General features: G+C 36.0%; 1 protein-coding gene across 2 annotated transcripts in view; it reads right to left on the bottom strand.

Annotated features, from left to right (window-relative positions):
* Positions 1–3842: 3842 nt before the first annotated feature.
* The window catches only part of LOC106473031 (zinc finger protein 608-like), a 19069-nt gene continuing 4604 nt past the window's right edge, over positions 3843–18307 (bottom strand). The window contains exons 2-5 of one of the 2 annotated variants that reach the window (XM_013933708.2): positions 13440–13587; positions 8375–11968; positions 7370–7422; positions 3843–4847 (exon numbers count right to left, since the gene is read on the bottom strand). In XM_013933708.2, the coding sequence (XP_013789162.1) occupies positions 4839–4847; positions 7370–7422; positions 8375–11968; positions 13440–13587 (3804 nt within the window). In that variant the 3' untranslated portion in view covers positions 3843–4838. The remainder of the gene's footprint in view (positions 4848–7369; positions 7423–8374; positions 11969–13439; positions 13588–18307) is intronic. The other variant, XM_022401543.1, reaches the window with a different exon arrangement.

Here is an 18307-nt window from a genome sequence, read left to right as displayed (position 1 = left end):
AACCCATCGGGTTTCAATACAATTACCCAAGAAACACTCCCGATTGAAAATTTGGTTTGTTTGTTTTTCAATTTCGCGCAAAGCTACACGAGGGCTTTCTGCGCTAGCTGTCCCTAATTTAGCAGTGTAAGACTAGAGGGAAGGCAGCTAGTCATCACCACCCACCGCCAACTCTTAGGCTACTCTTTTTTACCAACGAATAATGGGACTGACTGTCACTATTGGAAATAACGATGATAAAAGGAGAAGTTTAAGCACCTAGATCACACGTACATAATTATACAGCCCCCCAGTAGCACAGCGGTATGTCTGCGGACTTACAACGCTAGAATCCGGGTTTCTATACCCGTGGTGGGCAGAGCACAGATAGCTCATTGTGTAGCTTTGTGTTTAATTACAAACAAACAAACATAATTAAACAACATTATTTTGATAGTTCAGCCAAAAGAGTTGCAGATGTCGTTATGATGATGAAGTTTTCTTTATGCTTTTTGCCATCACTCATTTTAACATGATATCAGAAATCCTTCTTCTTTAGACCTTAAACTTGGCCTTAACTGATTAACTGTCAAACAAAGTATTCCATTAGCAATTTGTTCTATCAGATATTCTTCTGTCTTTAGAACTTAAACTTGGCCTTAACTGATTAAATATCAACCAAAGTATTCCATTAGCAATTTGTTCTATCAGATATTCTTCTGTCTTTAGAACTTAAACTTGGCCTTAACTGATTAAATATCAACCAAAGTGTTCCATATGTTGGTCACATATACTGCTGCTTTTTAATTTTTTTTTAGTCTTTAATCGTGTTAATCGTTTTTCCAGCTCAGTCTTTCTGGTAATTATTTCATTTCACAGTAAAATGTTCATCCACACAAAAATATTACTGTACTAATAATAGGGAAGAATATTCTCCCAGTTTCAGTGTTAAATCATTTCTTGTGCTCAAGGTAACAAGTATTTATTCCAGCTTCAGTTTAATGGTCACTTTTTATATTCAGACTATCATATTCTCCCAACATCACTTCAGTAGCCACACTTTTTATATCCAAACTATCACATTCCCCCAACATCACTTTAGTAGCCAAACTTTTTATATTCAGACTATCATATTCTCCCAACATCACTTCAGTAGCCACACTTTTTATATCCAGACTATCACATTCCCCCAACATCACTTTAGTAGCCACACTTTTTATATTCAGACTATCATATTCTCCGAACGTCACTTTAGTAGTGACATTCCCTATTCAGCGTATCAGGTTTCCTCAACTTCAGTTTTATAATCATTTGTTGTGTCTATCATATTCTCCCAACTTCAGTTTTGTAATCAGATTCTTGTGCTCGGAATATTAAATACTTCCAATATCATTTTTCCTAACTACTCTGCGTGTTGAGAAAATCAAAATATTACACCATCACTGCTGTAGTGCATTTTTATGTCTACATCGTGAAATTGCGATAAAGGTTATTAAAACATATATTTCCAATTATCTGCTCAATATCGAAACGAATGAGAAAATATAAAATATTTCCTTATTTTGCTTCCTCCATGTTTTATATATACATACACATGACAATTAAAGAAAACATTATTCTTAAACCAAACAAACAGCCACATATGTGCTTAGAGCATTTCAACAAAATTCTGCACGTACAACGGAATAGGTGCATAATTATCACGTGATTACCTTTATCGCCATTTCGAGATATGATCACAGAAAATGTTAACAACCGCGCCCTCTGACATCCCTCCCCTCTTTCAATTGAATGTCATACCTGTTTTCTTCTCCTACAGCTATGATCCCCCCCCTTAAATAATAATAATAAAAAACTCCACATAGAAACGCCTTTTTTGGTCTAATCTTCCATCTCTTTGGGATAATGTTGTCAACAGAAATACTTTATAGCTACTAGTCATGCTATACCATCACGAAACGGATCTCCTTCGAATGTTATTATTAACCAGGTGTAAAAGTACCAACTGTTTTTACCCTCCAGTTTTATCATATTCTTTATTTAAAGTTCGTTTCAGTATCGGTATTACTTCAGTGGTTTACTATATCTATTTTAATTATTATTATGAGGATTGTTGTATAACCATTACCTAAAGCCTTCGTTCGTGGTTTGTGTAAACCTGTCTACCATTCCATGCGCAATGATTCGCGAATTTTTACGACTGGCCATTCAAAATGTTGCACGCAAGATGCTTTGCATCGTGCGATGTTAACCGCAGTTGAAGGGTTAATAAATGGATTTAGGCTTAACCGGAATCTTTTATACTCGCTAGATATCTTCGTTATAAATAAATATTATTGGGAATACTGTAGTAAATGCCGAGAATGAATGACTTCCAATCATTATAAGCTAGAACTGAATATTAAATTAGCTATATTCATTACTGGGATATGATCTATGCGAGCAGCCTGCTCCGATGAAAATTGTTTTTGTAACTCGAACCACTAATATTATATTTAACATTATTTCTCTACAGTTTACCGAATACTAAAGGTTAATTTTGCTTAACTTCAGTAAGTTTGTTTGTTTCTATGATATACGTTTCATAAGGTTTAGTATCACAGACGGTTATTATGTATTTATCACACATATATGATAAAGTTGAGTTAAAGCAGGCGTTTAATTAACAGAAGTTATTAATTATTCAAGCAGGCCAAGGAGAGGGAATGAAGTAAACTTGTATTTCAATCTTTTAATTAAAGAGCGTCTGAATTATCTTCAGGAACAAACTTAGTTGCTGAAAGACAAGTAACAAAATCCACTAGAGGGCGTATTTTTATATGAGTGATTTAACCTTGAGTGAGTAGAATAATCTAGCAACCAGTTACGAAGTTTTTAAAAAGGCAGATGGCGTTTATCCACGAATCTGGTTTTCCTACACATAAGGGCCCCATGCTTTGTGTAATGTCGGTATCCTTGCTATCGAGTCAAGCAGTAATAATGCATTTAGATTACAGTTTTGAATTAAATCCCAGTGCAAAATGAAGACAATAAAGTAACGTTTGTCACCGATTTAAAAAAAAAGTGAGAAACATCGGATCATTAAAGAGTCTAATCATTTTAATTGTTTAATTTATACCTTTATCAAGTCACCAAATATCGTAAAACCGTGGACGTTAAATGACGGGAATTAGTACAACTGTCTTGAAGAATAATAAAAGGTCAAACAATCTCGCATTATGTCCATTAATTTTTTTTTTTGGTGTTTTTTTTTTTACAAAATCTAATTAACTTGATTTTAAGGAAAATTATAATCAAAAGTTAATTTACATATCTCAGTCAGAAGTTAAAGAACCAAGTCAGTGTAAGTGTAAAACAGATGACATGTGAGAAAGACCAGATCACAGTAAATATAAAACAGATTGCAGGTTCAAAAAAAAGGTCACAGCAGATATGAAACACATTACAGGGTTAAAAATACCAGATCGCAGTGAACATGTAACAAATCACGGGTTAGAGAGATCAGATCGCAGTGAACATGTAACAAATCTTGGGTTAGAGAGATCAGATCGCAGTGAACATGCAACAAATCACGGGTTAGAGAGATCAGATCGCAGTGAACATGTAACAGATTAAAGGTTAAGAGACTGGATCACAGTAAACTTGCATGAGGTCACAAGTTAAAAAGAAAAAAAAGGTTGCAACAGTAAATATGCAATACATATATATATACAGGTTAAAATGAGGAGTCACTGTAATGTACAACAGATCACAAATTAAAAAGACCAGACCAAATCACAGGTTAAAAAGACAAGGTTATATTAAATAACAACATATCACTAGTTCAAAAGAGCGGTGACAGAGTGAATACGCAATAGGTCATATTTCCATTTCGACTGTATCTCATAGAGCTTTTAATTTCATCTGATAAAAATAAAAATACAATTGTATCAGAACAGACTCGATAACTTCTCTGTTTTTGGTTGTTGTTTTTTTTCAACGAAACAGCACGTGTTACAGTTTAATAGTCAACGAAACAGCACGTGTTAATTCACAATACTCTATACATTCATTCATATACGATATAACACTAGGTATCAAAGTACTTGGGTAAAAAGAAGAAAAAAAAATCATAACAAAAGCCCAATCACAATACATCCAAGAATGTCCAAAGCGGGAACATGGTGGCAGTAATGAATTATCATTTTTGTCAATCAAAAAGTTTTCGTCCATGAAGAGAGCAGCGTTAGGCTGTAGGACTAGGTGAGATTTCGCAGGACACTGGTCATCTTTAATTTTCTTCTTTCACATTTTGACCTCGTGAAATCGTTACGCTAAGCACATCTAAAACATTTCACGAACAGATGTTTGTTGGAGAGTTGCTTTTCAATATATATATAATACTCGGCACGAACTAAGTAAACTATCAGTCATGAACCGAAATTTCAAGACGGGTCACATTTGTTCGTTTCTTTTAAAACAACAATGAAAGTTTATAACGTTTACTACGAATGTTCTGATAAAATACGAGGTTCTGAATATTTTTAAAACGATTTTGATAAATCGTATCGACTCCGCTTCCTACAGAAAATACACAACGATCACGAGCCTTACAGGTCACGTGTTCCTTATAGCTCATCAGCTTCCTACAGTCCATCTGTCAAGCAGGTACTTGTACTCGAAAAACGTAAGCTGAAGAGTCACAGGCACTTGCTGATAAGTACAACAAATGCTGCTTTACGATATATCCGCTATTCTGACCATTCACAGTCTACTTGTCCTTTAACTGCTAGGTATAAAGAGCAAATATATCTATAGCTGTCCAAACTTCAAACGATCTCAAATGGGTACAACTGATCCTGCTGCCCCCTGGTGACTTGCTATGATGGCTGTAAATAATAAAAAGAAAATGTTGTTCAATAATTGTTTATATTACAACAAGAACTCAGAGTATAATTTAATTATATTTATCGTAAAACTAGTAGTCAAGAATGCATATCACTATGGAGAGAGTGAGTAACCAATCGGCTGGTTACATGCGATAGACGGTTATGACGTCATATACAAATGCCCGAAAACTTCACGTCAGACCTCTGATGTAAAACATTGAGTTAATTTCGTGTATTGTAACTTTTTATTAGTTGTACACGAGTTGACTGGCGCAATATTTTCCATACTCTCGTTCCCAGATTACGTCACGAGCTTTCCAAGTGATACAAGGTTTCTCTTTTTTAGGGCTATTTGCATTCTTTTGTTATTGGTATGTTTCTCAACCTATTTGAACACACAAATAGATAATTAAGGAGCTACGATAAACTGTTATATAATTTAATAGGAACAAAATAAACTTACTATATTTTACATAGTATTTCAATGACATTTATAATATTTGCTATCCGTTGTGTGTATACGTCTCATTTTAATCTACTGTTAAAAGCACAATTTTTGTGTTTCTACTTTTATTACCGACTCATGCCTCTTGCATGGTCCAAAATGTCTAGTTCACACTTAAAATTGCACAAGTCACATAAAGAATATAAGAATAAGCTCTTAATATAGATGTTGAGAAGAACTTAATGAAACAAAAATTAAGTTTAAAAGTAATGGACGATCATAAGAGGTGGAGGGAATACGCGAAATGCTAGGACTGTTATTGTTAATATCATTTGTGGGTGAAAGACATTAAAGTTACGATTCTGAGATAGTTGACTGAAACATGGGTTTTTGTGTGTGTGTGTTTACTGTTCATTCATTTATTTTAACCCTAAATTCACGACTTAACCAGGCCTAGACTGGTGATAAATCTGAGTTCTAACACTTTAATATTCGGAATTACTATAAATATGATAGTTCCTGTTTTAAAACTTGGAAAACCAATGCAAAACACTAGAAGGTGTTCCTTTACTTCCTATTGCAAAGTGTAAAGGCTTGTTTGTTTGTTTTTAATTATGCACAAAGCTACACAAGGGCTATCTGTGCTCTGCCCACCACGGGTATCGAAACCCGGATTCTAGCGTTGTAAGTCCGCAGACATACCGCTGTGCCACTGGGGGGCTGTAAAGGCCTTTACGGTGTAATAAATGCAGTCGAACATGATGGATATAAATTGAAAAAAGTTAACAAACAGAAGAGGGCGAATAGTTTCCAAAAGGGGGAATACAAAAGAAGCAAGAAGCGAAGAGAAAAATGCTTCTTCGAAAGCAAAAAAGCTGCAGTTTGTTGTTGGGTTTCGAAAATGGTGATCTAGCTGTTAAGAAGCTCATTTTTAAGCTCTTCTACTGTTCCATTTGCTAAAACATTTTGTAAAGGCCATATTGTGTGCTCTGACTATTCTGTTACTGCTCTTATTCAAATATTCCTGGTCGTTATTTGAGCTAAAATGTCTAAAGTTTCTGGCCAAGAAAATAGTAATCGATCTTCGTCAAAATACGTCAACTTTGACAACCAGTTTGAAAGTTGCATCAAAATCAGTCTCAGTTTTTTGTAGTGATTTTTAAATTTATAGGTTCGAGTCTAAACAATACAACAGTTAAAAAGAAAAGAAAAAAAAGGACATGTTTCTTTGCTTGTTTCTAAGCGTAAAGCTCCACAACAGGCTATCTGTGTTGTGCCTAACACGGGTATCGAAACCTGGTTTTTAGCGTTATAAGCCTTCAGATTTACTGCCGTGCCACCTGGATACAAAATGGGTAGTACCGGACCTGATGGTGTGAGCGTTTTAGTGATTTTTGACCTGGTTAAGTCGCAGATTGAGGTTTAACTGAGTTAAAAATTTCTTCTCTAAAGTATAGTACTACCCGTTTCATTAAAACCACACAAATCTACACGTTTTAATTGGTTGGAAGAGATCAAATACACCACACATGATGATCTTATGATAACCATAAAATTCATACAAGGTAAAATACGACATATAGTACAATAATAATTAATGAACAGTCGTAAAATTCATACCAGGTAAAATACGACATATATTACGATAATAATTAATGAACAGTCGTAAAATTCATACAAGGTAAAATACGACATATATTATTACAATAATTAATAAATGGCCATAAAATTCGTCCTAGCTTCGTTAAGGATTCATTTCAATTAAGTAGGATTAATTTTAATCGCAACCAAACTTATCAATTTACCTTCACATAATAAACAGTAGAGGGCGTTCAAGTTATAATGTCACTTACCATCTACAGCATTATAAGGAACAATAAAACCTTCCACTAAATTCCTAAAGCAAAAGTGACCTTGATGAATTTGAATTATATGTTGAATCCAATTTGTTAATAGAGAATGTTTAATTAAACCACTTATAACTGGGACGTGGGGTAACACCAACAATACATCGTTAGTTCCAAATTAATTCACCAAACTGCACACTATGACGTTTTGTAATACGAACAATAATTACCGTGAGTCTGTACGGAACCTGTCTTTGAGATGGTTTCCACTGCTGTCGTTTTGCTATAATCAATCAGATCAGGTCGACCATTACTACTCAACATTAAATGTACGTTTAACACAAAAATCACCACACTCCAGATATAGGCATTCTTACATTTTAAATAAACCGTGCTACAGCAACGCTGGCTGACGTCACTAAATAGTAATTTCAGAAGCTCTGCCAGCAAATAATGTATTTAATTCGCTCTCTTTATACTTTACACTTTATAAAGGGTGACTATTTCTGTACATTTTTACATGAGAACATACGAATCTCCTTAGCCTAACTTTCTTAACACTCTTTTTATAAAATTGAATTTGAAAGGACATTAACAAATTACGCGAAAAGTAAATACATTTAAAATCTTCCCCAATACGGTTAAAATGAGTTAAAACAGCACTTAAAAGTATTATACATCACAACGTCATAAAATGTGTTCAATGTTCACCATGTTAAAACAGTGTAGGCTTCATTTTCAAAGTATATAGGATTAATTCAGAACTTGGTGGCCCTGTCAATAAAATAAATATACTTAACGCCTTTAAGGATATTTAGAAAGCAACTTACATTCTATGTTGTTGTTTTTTGTTTTTTTTTATAAATACATCTGGGGCAATTTCGGCTTTTTAGTTTCTCAAACCTTCAGAGTTACTAATTGTATCATAATTTTGCCTGTATAACCTTACGCCATATTTAATAAAACCGACTTTAGTTCGAAACCGTTAACATGAAAAGTATCACGATGTAAATCTCCCTAAGCCTAATTATACAACAATGATTCGAGTGACTAGTGATTCTGAAAGTTGTGTGTTAATTCTGTTTGACCAATATTTAGGGCATTCAGTCTCCCATATCATCTACACAACCGATATCTCAGTGTCACGTGATAACTGATACACGTACAAGTGTTAAGATTGTAGTGTTGACAGAAAACTATTTTAAAAAAAAGGGGGAACATAAAACGGTACTTACCTCCGTAAGGATCATACAGAGGGTATCCTACACCAACGTGAGTGTGGTGGTGGGTATGTAGGTGGCGCTGTAAAGGTGGTGACCGAGATCTATCACTTGATCTTGCCGGTTCTTGCTTAATTACTGTACTAGGGGAGTCGACGGGTTTACTTTGGGAGGCAGAAGTACCACTAGTGCTAGAAGTGGGCCCCTGAAGCTCATGAATCTTATGGTTTGTGTATTGCTGCGACACCTGGTGGAGATAATCTAAAGCTTTAGGTGGCGGAGTGTGGTGTAGCTTGAGCCCCAGGTGATCATTAGGAGACTGGGAGTGAGAAGGTATTTCACAGGATGTACCAGGTACAGGATACCGGAGCTGCGAGTGGATAAACGCTGGGCCTACATAGTGAGGGTTTGGAGAAACTAGCAAGGGGTTTAATCCTCCTCTGTACATAGGATGTTTAGGGTCAAAGGTCATGTGACCAAAGTGCGGCGGGGCCTGCAAGTACGACGGGTGCAGGTAAGCATAGCTATTAGTTGGAGGTGGGGGAGGCCCAGTTGTCTCCATTGTGGGCTTTTGACCTTCTGAATTCTGCTTCTTCTCAATTTTGATTTTATCATCGCTATTCTGATGTTTAGAAGTATACGAGTTATCTTCCTTTTTCATGTTATGACTGCTACAAGAATTTATTTTATGCTCCCTACTGAAATGTTTCGAGAGATCTTTAGAGCTCCCTTTAGGACTAGAGGTGGAGGCTATGCTTGAGGCAGGTTTGTTGAGGTCCCCTTTCGACGTAATATCTAATTTGTTGCTGTCCTCGAAAGAAATCTGTTTCCCAGATGACGCGGACCCGGAACGGCCACTTTTAGTAGTTTCACTTTGATGAGAGGATATCCGATGTTGTTGTGGCTGCTCTCCGTTTTTATTGTGCTGTTCCCCGAGATGCACGTTTTTATTGTGTTGTTCTGCGAGATGCACGTTTTTATTGTGTTGTTCCGCGAGATGCATCATATAAAATCTTCTCATTTCTTCTTGGTGTTGCTCCAATACTGCGGTTGTATCATACTGATTAGTTTTGACATTGTCTTTCAGCTCAGTATTCTCTTTCATGATTTTATGACTTTCATTACGTTTTTCCTTCTGCCCTATAGAGGGAGGTGTCAAGGATCGTACCACTTCGTGGAAGGAAGAAATCCTCGCGTCTCTTCTTGCATCGTTGGTATTCGTCTCTGTCGAGGAAGACACAGTTTTAGCGAGAGTTAGATCAGTAGCCCTAAAGCTAGACATACTAACGGGTTTGTCATTGAGAATCCTTGTTTCTTTTCCATCATTCTTTTCATTTTGATGAGAAGCCTTTAGCTTCTTTTTAAGTTTCTCTTGCTCTCGAATGTAAACCTCGTATTGTTGTTTATATCGTGGATCCGTTGATAACAGATGTAGATGATATGCAGAATCTACTCTATAGTGGTAACCAGGTATCATGTTATAAGGATAAGAAAATTGTTGCTGGACAGAATAGTCCTGTACACTAGCGATAGGTGGTGTTACTGCGGTACTTGAAGAGTGTGAGCTTGACTCTCTAGATATTTTATGGTTTCTGATATCCTTACTAACAACTTCTTCTGGACTGACTCTTTTTGCGTTTTCTAACCATGCTGTCACATCTAATTTATCTTCTTTAGGATGGGTTTTGTCTACAGCAGAAACTGGCGTGATTTCAGAACATTGAGAGGGTACAGAAGGAGAGAGGTACTGAGGAGGACTGTAATAAGGATAAATAGGATTCAAGCCTTGTTCTGAAGACTGATTTGATCCATTTCTTTGTTGTAATAAAATTTTGTCGCTTTTTCCTTTCTCCTCCTGCAAATGATCATCAAGAAGATTCGAATCATTCGCATCAGAGATGTCAGAATAAGCTGGACTCTGTACATTTTCATTAATTTCTTCAACCGCATCTGATGTCATACCCGAAGGAGCAGATAGTCTCGGAGACAAACAAGACGACGAAGAATCACAAGACATACTTGTCAAACCATTTTCTTTGTCCCCTTGAATAGGTTCCGTTTTCAACCCTGCTGATAGAGTTGAATTTATTATATCATGATTTGGAGTCAATCCCTCACTAAAAGTAACATGTAATGATGCAATTTTTTCCTTGTCCTTACTTTTCTTTTTGTGTTTTATCTTCTCTCTTTTAAAATTTTCTAATGCGGTATTAATAGTACTTGTTTCACCTAAACCTGTTGGTTTCGGTTGTATTGGTTTCAATGGAGATGGCAATGCATTGGGATTCTTTTGATTCTGAAAATGAAGTGTTGAGGAAACAATAGGTTCTACTGTTAAAATGTGTCCCATCACTGCTGTGGCATTAGATGTCCTTGCAGAAGAACTGGTAGTTGTAGATTCTTCTTCCACTATTTCCTCTGTGTGTCGTTTGTCGGACAAGTAAGGCGTAGAAGAAGAAGAAGAAAGAGAAGTGACCGTTAGAATATGACCAGGAGAAGGTCCATGCTCTGTTATATGACCAGTTGATGGAATTGAAGCTGAGATTGAGCTTACGACTGCTGTATTTGCTACTGTAGGCAGACCAAACTGGGGGACATGAGAAGTTGGAATGCTGACAGTTGTGATCACTGTCACGGCATTTGCAGAAGAGACAACTGGAGCTACTACTGAAAATTGACCATTAGTGACGGAAGTGCATATTCCAGAGTTTGTGGAAAATGGAATATGCGAGCTGGCTATCCTAGATTGATCTAAAGACTGGTTCGATTCTCTATTCATCACAGTAAGAACAGATGACACCTCTGTCGAAGAGTTATTCACTGGTATAAATGTTAGTCCTACAGAAGTGACACTGTGCTCCTCTTCGGGTGTAATGTTAGAAGCTGGAGTATCTGTGGACTGACTTGGTCGAAACGCTGGGGAATTCCTGCTATAAGATGTGGGGCTAGTGGGAACACTTAGTGAATCTTGGAAGCTTTCATCGTTGTCGGAACTGTTAACCATCTCCTTGGATTCCTCAAAATTCGAGTCCTCAGTTTTAGTCACCTCCAAGTTAGCGTGAGCATGGGATTGATGGAATCTCAATCCGTTGATATGTTTGTACTTCTTATTACAGTTTGGTTCAGGACATTCAAGAAGAACTGGAGATAAAGGTTGAACGAAATCTGAAGGTGATGAATTAACTGGAGTTGGTGATGCTTGTGTCTGAGATCGGCTTCTTTTACAAGATTTCTGATCACTAGATCCAAGTTCCACATCTGCGGATCTACCTTTGCGTTTGCCGTGTCCAGAGGTTCCGTTATCGCTTTTGGTGGGACTATGTGGGACTGTGAACTCCGACGAGGAAGATGTGCTACTGACAGTACCTCTCCTTCCCTTTCCTTTCCGTAGCTTGCTTTGAATAGCTGTCCTCGTCTCAGAGGACTGCAAGTCACTGGCAGAATTAGATGATCCTCTTCCTCTCTTAGCACGTACTTTAGGAGCCTTAGAGTCCACCTCGTCAGTTGGGGATTCGCATAAACGAGGAGGAGCCCAGTCGTATTTTGTACAATCCAGTAAGGTACCCACGTAGGTCTTATCCCTCCACGTTACGTTTACAACCAGCACACCTAGGTAGCAAAAACACCAATTACCTCAAACGTCTCGTGAAAAATGAAACATTACAACTAAAACTAACAATGTTGCTCTACTGAAATAATCAGAAGCTTTTTTTGTGTGAAAATAATATTTCATACTGATAAACGTTGGATTGTTTTATAACAACATATTTGTTGTACCTTGTTTAGTTGAACTTGCATTAAGATAAACATTCTCTTTTTTTTTTACTTTATAATAATTAATAATCAGTAACATAATTATCAATATCTAAAATAACATTATAACCAAATATTAGACTGAAAACAATTCTTGTTGATTTGGTGCCTTAAAAGATTACATCAGGTGATTTCGTTGTCTTCCTTTTTTTTTTCTTCTTCTTCTTGAATCTCTGAGTAACTGGATTTGCTTTCTAATAATCTTATATGTTTCGGTAAAACGAAAAACAGATCTTTGACTTTGCATTTAAAAAAAAAAAAGTCTTTTTCACCCTAATGACGCCAAGAAAATGTTTATTTTCTTATAATGTGTCATTTCAGGATGAACAAAGACTACTTTAGAATCACTTTTCCCTACCAAACACAATTATATTATCAGAAAAACATTATTGACACTAAGCCTAAATTTCATAGAACAAGCTAGATTTTGTTATTGTGTTAGTGGTATCTCTCTCTAACCTCAAGTGCCTTCTAGCTTATCCTACGACATTTAGGTTTAACTTCGAACGAGCGTCATTTTGAAATTTGCTGTAGATATGTGTATTGATCCACTATTTATTGTAATATGCAGATGATAAAATTGAATGTTTTTATACACTCTAATTTATACCATTTAAAAATATCCTAAGGCTTAACTTAAGTTCATTCAAATTAATTAATTACACACCAACAGCGCTGGGTTAATAAAACTAGAAGCTAATAATAAATAGCTTGAAATTATTGTAATAAGTGGGTAGTTGTGGGCCCCTTGCTTCTTTGTTTTAACATTATAACAACTGGTAAATCCGACAATACGAACTAAAAAAAAAAAAAATAGAGTGTTAGGACTCTCTGAAAAGCTAGGCAATCTAAAGTTCTTTTAGCTTTTAGGAACTGAAAATGAATTAAATTTGAAGGTGAATATCCAAATATCTGTTCATCTTAACAAACAAGCGTAAAAAATATTTTAATATTTTCCTCTATATAACTTTTTATACTTTCCTAATCTGCCACGTTTTAACCAAAGTACACATCCTTAAAGTTTCAGATTAATAAACTTTGCAAGTATGGCCGTTATCAAAAGGCTACGTCATAATCCTAACAATTCTAAGGGACCGTTTTTATAAATAAAGGCTCATTTTCCTTCTATTAATGATGAACTATTCCAGACAATTAGAATATATTCCACAGCAAACATGATTATAATTTTTTATTTTATTTTACACGGTTGCTTCGTGACTTCGTTTTAAAAAAATTCCAAAAATAAACTGACCACCAACGGCCTTACCTTCTTCAGTTTCTTGCCAAACGATCCCCTCCAATAGTACGCTTGTTCCCGGTTCACAAGGGCCGAGACACTCTGGGTCCGTCCAGGTGGACACACTCGTACATGTACTGTTGTCTTTCACAGCTGGGGGGAGAAGGACTTCCTCCATCTGTCGTCATGACGAAAATAGCTATTATTATCAGCTTACCCACTAGGCCATTTAGACAAAATTAGTGGCTAACGGAAACTGCCTCTGTTATACCGGTTGTTATCGTTAAAATCCACTTAAAACTAAAGGGTTTGACAAAACTGCATTTAGGTAGAACTCGATATTCGTAAATAATTTAAATTTGGTGTGGAAACGTGGAATGCCATCAGCCAAAAAAAAAGAAAGAAAAAAAGAGTTAGAAACAAACTTTATGATTTGGCATTTTAATAATATTAAATTAGGGATGGAAAAAACAACATAGGTTTTCTGTTATGCAGTGACCCATCGTGTTCCAAGCATAATAATTAAATTCAGGATGAAAAAAAAACATAGGTTTTCTGTTATGAAATGACCCATCGTGTTCCAATCATAATAATTAAATTAAGGATGAAAAAAAACATAGGTTTTCTGTTATGAAATGACCCATCGTGTTCCAATCATAATAATTAAATTAAGGATGAAAAAAAACATAGGTTTTCTGTTATGCAGTGACCCATCGTGTTCCAGTCATAATGAAGAATATCTCTTAGAAACAAGAAAATCCAAAACCTGACTGGAATTTTCTGTAGCGAGCATGAAAAATTGAACCAAGTCCTAGGGCAATCAGTAAAAGATTGGACCTCTTGGCACAGAGTGCAGCTCGCATGTGTCATTTGAAATCGAATTTTAATAAAAAGAAAAAGGGTTTCTTTCAATTATATGCAAATAAATTATCATTTAGATTTGGTTGAGAAAAAATTGTGAATGCGAAACGTGCAACGTTACGGAACCACCGTTCACGTTGGAGTTACTAAGTAACCATTAATTCCCGATATGTTCCGGGGGGGGGGGGAAACAGAAGTGAATTAATGTACGTTTATTGATTATTTATGTTTGAGACTTTTCTCAGGAAGTCTCAATATAATAAACAATATTTTATATGTACGTATAAACAAGTTATTTTTAAATAACACCACGTTTCTTTAAATCAGGTGGCAAATTTGAACATAATCGTGCAGCAATTAAAAACTATTATGTCTTAAAACATCAGTAACAATATTACACCATTAAACAATAATGTTACAGAAAGTAATAATAGCTAAGTAAGGAAAACAACAATTTGAGTCTAACGAGTTATACTTGTGATACGACATTATTATTAGGCCTTTTTTATTGTTGTTATTAAGCACAACGCAACAAAAAGGGCAATCTGCGCTCTGCCCACCACGGGTATCAAAACTCGGTTTCTAGCATTGTAAGTCCGCAGATATACCGCTGTGCCACTGGGGGGGTTTATTTGTTTGTAATTAAGCACAACGCAACACAAAGGGCAATCTGCGCTTTACCCACCACGGGTATCGAAACTCGGTTTCTAGTGTTGTAAGTCTGCAGACATACCGCTGTGCCACTGGGGGGGGGGGTTGTAATCATGCACAAAGCTACACAATGGGCTATCTGTGCGCTGCCCATCACGGGTATCGAAACTCGGTTTCTAGCGTTGTTAATCCTCAGATATACCGCTGTGTCAATGGTGGGGGCACTATTAGGCCTATTATATTTTTGTTATATACTTTCCTAATCCTTGAAAATCCCTGAGGAACTAGAAAAGGTGTTAATGAAATATAACACTCCTGATACTAATGTCAAAAAACGTATAATTCATTATAATTATTAGAATAAATATAATTACATAACATTTTACATAATGTTAGTTCGTTTGTTTTTGACTTTTTTTCTTAAAACATATTTACTTTTTATCGATAAATCACAAATATTATTTAGTTTTATAAGTTCTTCGTTTTATTTATTCCGATATTGTAATAACACGTGTAGAAGCTTCATACATTCACACTTGCGCCAGGTTATCCAAATTTGAAATATATTTCCTTATCACGAGTCAATTTAATCCAAAATGTTGAAAAACAACACTCGAAAACAGCGATTTATTTAACTTACCAACCACCTTAAAATCATGCCGAATTTCGCTTGAACCAGTTTAAAGTTCTTGCAGTTTTGCGATTATCTGATAAGTACGTTCCAGCAAATAAATATTAATCCCTTTTATCAAGTTTGTTTTATGGTAGTTGGATTATAAGTGATGTAAACAAGTTAAAATAAAGGTGGCGCTAATCAATCTCTACGTTTCTGTCGTCAGACAATCCGCTACTATGATTCGTGGCACTAACTCTAACCTACTTAGGCCTGGTGAGACATTTTTAGTGTTTGTAAGGCTAACTCTAACCTACTTAGGCCAGGTGAGACATTTTTTGTGTTGGTAAGGCTAACTCTAACCTACCTAGGCCTGGTGAGACATTTTTTAGTGTTGGTAAGGCTAACTCTAACCTACTTAGGCCAGGTGAGACATTTTTTAGTGTTGGTAAGGCTAACTCTAACCTACTTAGGCCAGGTGAGACATTTTTAGTGTTGGTAAGGCTAACTCTAACATACCTACGCCAGGTGAGACATTTTTAGTGTTGGTAAGGCTAACTCTAACCTACTTAGGCCTGGTGAGACATTTTTAGTGTCGGTAAGGCTAACTCTAACCTACTTAGGCCAGGTGAGACATTTTTAGTGTTGGTAAGGCTAACTCTAACTTACCTAGGCCAGGTGAGACAGTATAAGGTGTACGTAAAGCTAACGCCAACTTTTAAGGCTAATTCCGGCCTATTTGAACAGGGTAAAATAACACTGATGTTGTTAAGACCAATTCCAACAGATCTGAGACATTATTAGTTTTGATAAAGCTAATTCCGGCCTATTTTCGCCAGGTCAGACACTATTAGTGTTTGTAAAATTAGTGATGGTAATAATTATTCTTACCTAAAAGGTTAATTCCAACCTATCACGATGAAACAATAGTAGGGTTGATAAAATAGTGGTGGTAACATTAATTCCGACCTACCCTGGCCAGTTGCGACAATATTGGTGTTTGGTAAGACTAATTCCGCCCTATATATGCCAGTTGCAACGATATTGCGGTTTCGTAAGACTAATTCTGACCTACCTGTGCCAGTTGCAGCAATGCTGGTGTTTGGTAAGACTAATTCTAACCTACCTGTGCCAGTTGCGACAATATTGGTGTTTGGTAAGACTAATTCTAACCTACCTGTGCCAGTTGCGACAATATTGATGTTTGGTAAGACTAATTCCGACCTACCTGTGTCAGTTGCAGCAATACTGGTGTTTGGTAAGACTAATTCCGACCTACCTGTGCCAGTTGCAGCAATACTGGTGTTTGGTAAGACTAATTCCGACCTACCTGTGTCAGATAAGACATCATAGCCCGAGTCTCTTAAAACAATTCCATACGATGTTCTCAAGGACTAATCAATCAACATGAGACCAGCGATACCACGTAAACTGAAACAACGTCTACGATAGACATGTGATTTCTATTTGATTCTGACTTCGTACGCTACACAGGTGCTTGTTTAAACACTAGAACTACAGTAGAAGTGCTTCTTGATAAGGAACGTTTTGGCGGCGTTGTTTAGAGAAATAATATCCAAGCTCTTGTTAAGATAAGCCATTAGATTTCTGACATTTGTAGTTTGTAAACTATTACTAATTAATTAGCAAATGACAAATAACATTATCTTTATGTATATATTTTAAAAATGCTTTAACCTCAAAAAAAGAAAAATGACAGATATATGTAGACTTGATCTAGTTAATATGGCCCATGAATTATTAGCTTTTAAATATTCCAAAGACAGTAACATGTTTACGTCAGGTTACAGAATGGTCTGTATTGTATATGGACTTTGATTGTCTCCAGTTTATAATCAACTAAAGTAAATACAAGATAACGAGTAGTACATAATGTACTTAAATATATATATACTATACCCCAAATACCTTTGTAACAATGTACTTAATTGTATTCTACAGTATACATCTATTTAAACCATGTAATTAATCGTACATTAGGCACATACATCATTTTACTCAGCCTATCTATATATATCAAGATTCAGTGTGCGTCACGTCACGTAACTTCTCCAAAACCACTAGTCGCACAAACTTCTAATTGGTACCAAACGAATCGTCTCGACTCCGAGGTTTGCACAAATATTAAACTTTTCACCCAACCCCCAAGGGAACACGAGTATTTCGCGAAACCACTTTTACGAGGACTCACCGAAAGGAATCCCAAATTTGGCATTGATTTACATTAGAGCACGTGAATAAGTAGGCCTACTAATTACCGTTCATAACTTGGTTAAAGAAATTAAACTTAGTGGCAATGATAATCAAACTGAAAAAGTGCAAATAGTAGTTAAAGCATCAAAGTTGTATTATAGTGGACATGTAAATGTAGACCATAGGCACATGGGTTTGCTAGTCCCCTTATATTAATTGTTTAGCTAGGTTTAAATTAATAAATACTTGGACACTTTCGATCCTGTGCAATATCAAGAAAACAAATTAATTATTTTGTTTTACACCGCGTTTCTCACTTACATCATACACTGTCAAAGTTTTTAGTGGTTTTTTAATTTATTTAATTTTTTTCATTAAATAGTCTTATTTGTACTAGGGGGGGTCTGGTGGTTAGGGCGCTTGACTCGCAATCTGAGGATCGGGGGTTCGAATCCCTATCATCGAACATGCTCGCCTTGCATGGTTGCTGACTGAGCCAGCCACCCATGTGTGTGTGTGTGTGTGTGTGTGTGTGTGTGTGTGTGTGTGTGTGTGTGTA

Source organism: Limulus polyphemus, unplaced genomic scaffold, assembly GCF_000517525.1.
Source record: "Limulus polyphemus unplaced genomic scaffold, Limulus_polyphemus-2.1.2 Scaffold5826, whole genome shotgun sequence".
Lineage (NCBI taxonomy): Eukaryota > Metazoa > Arthropoda > Merostomata > Xiphosura > Limulidae > Limulus > Limulus polyphemus.
The sequence above is the reverse complement of the archived record's forward strand: the minus strand, read 5'-3'. Positions and strand labels throughout refer to the sequence as shown.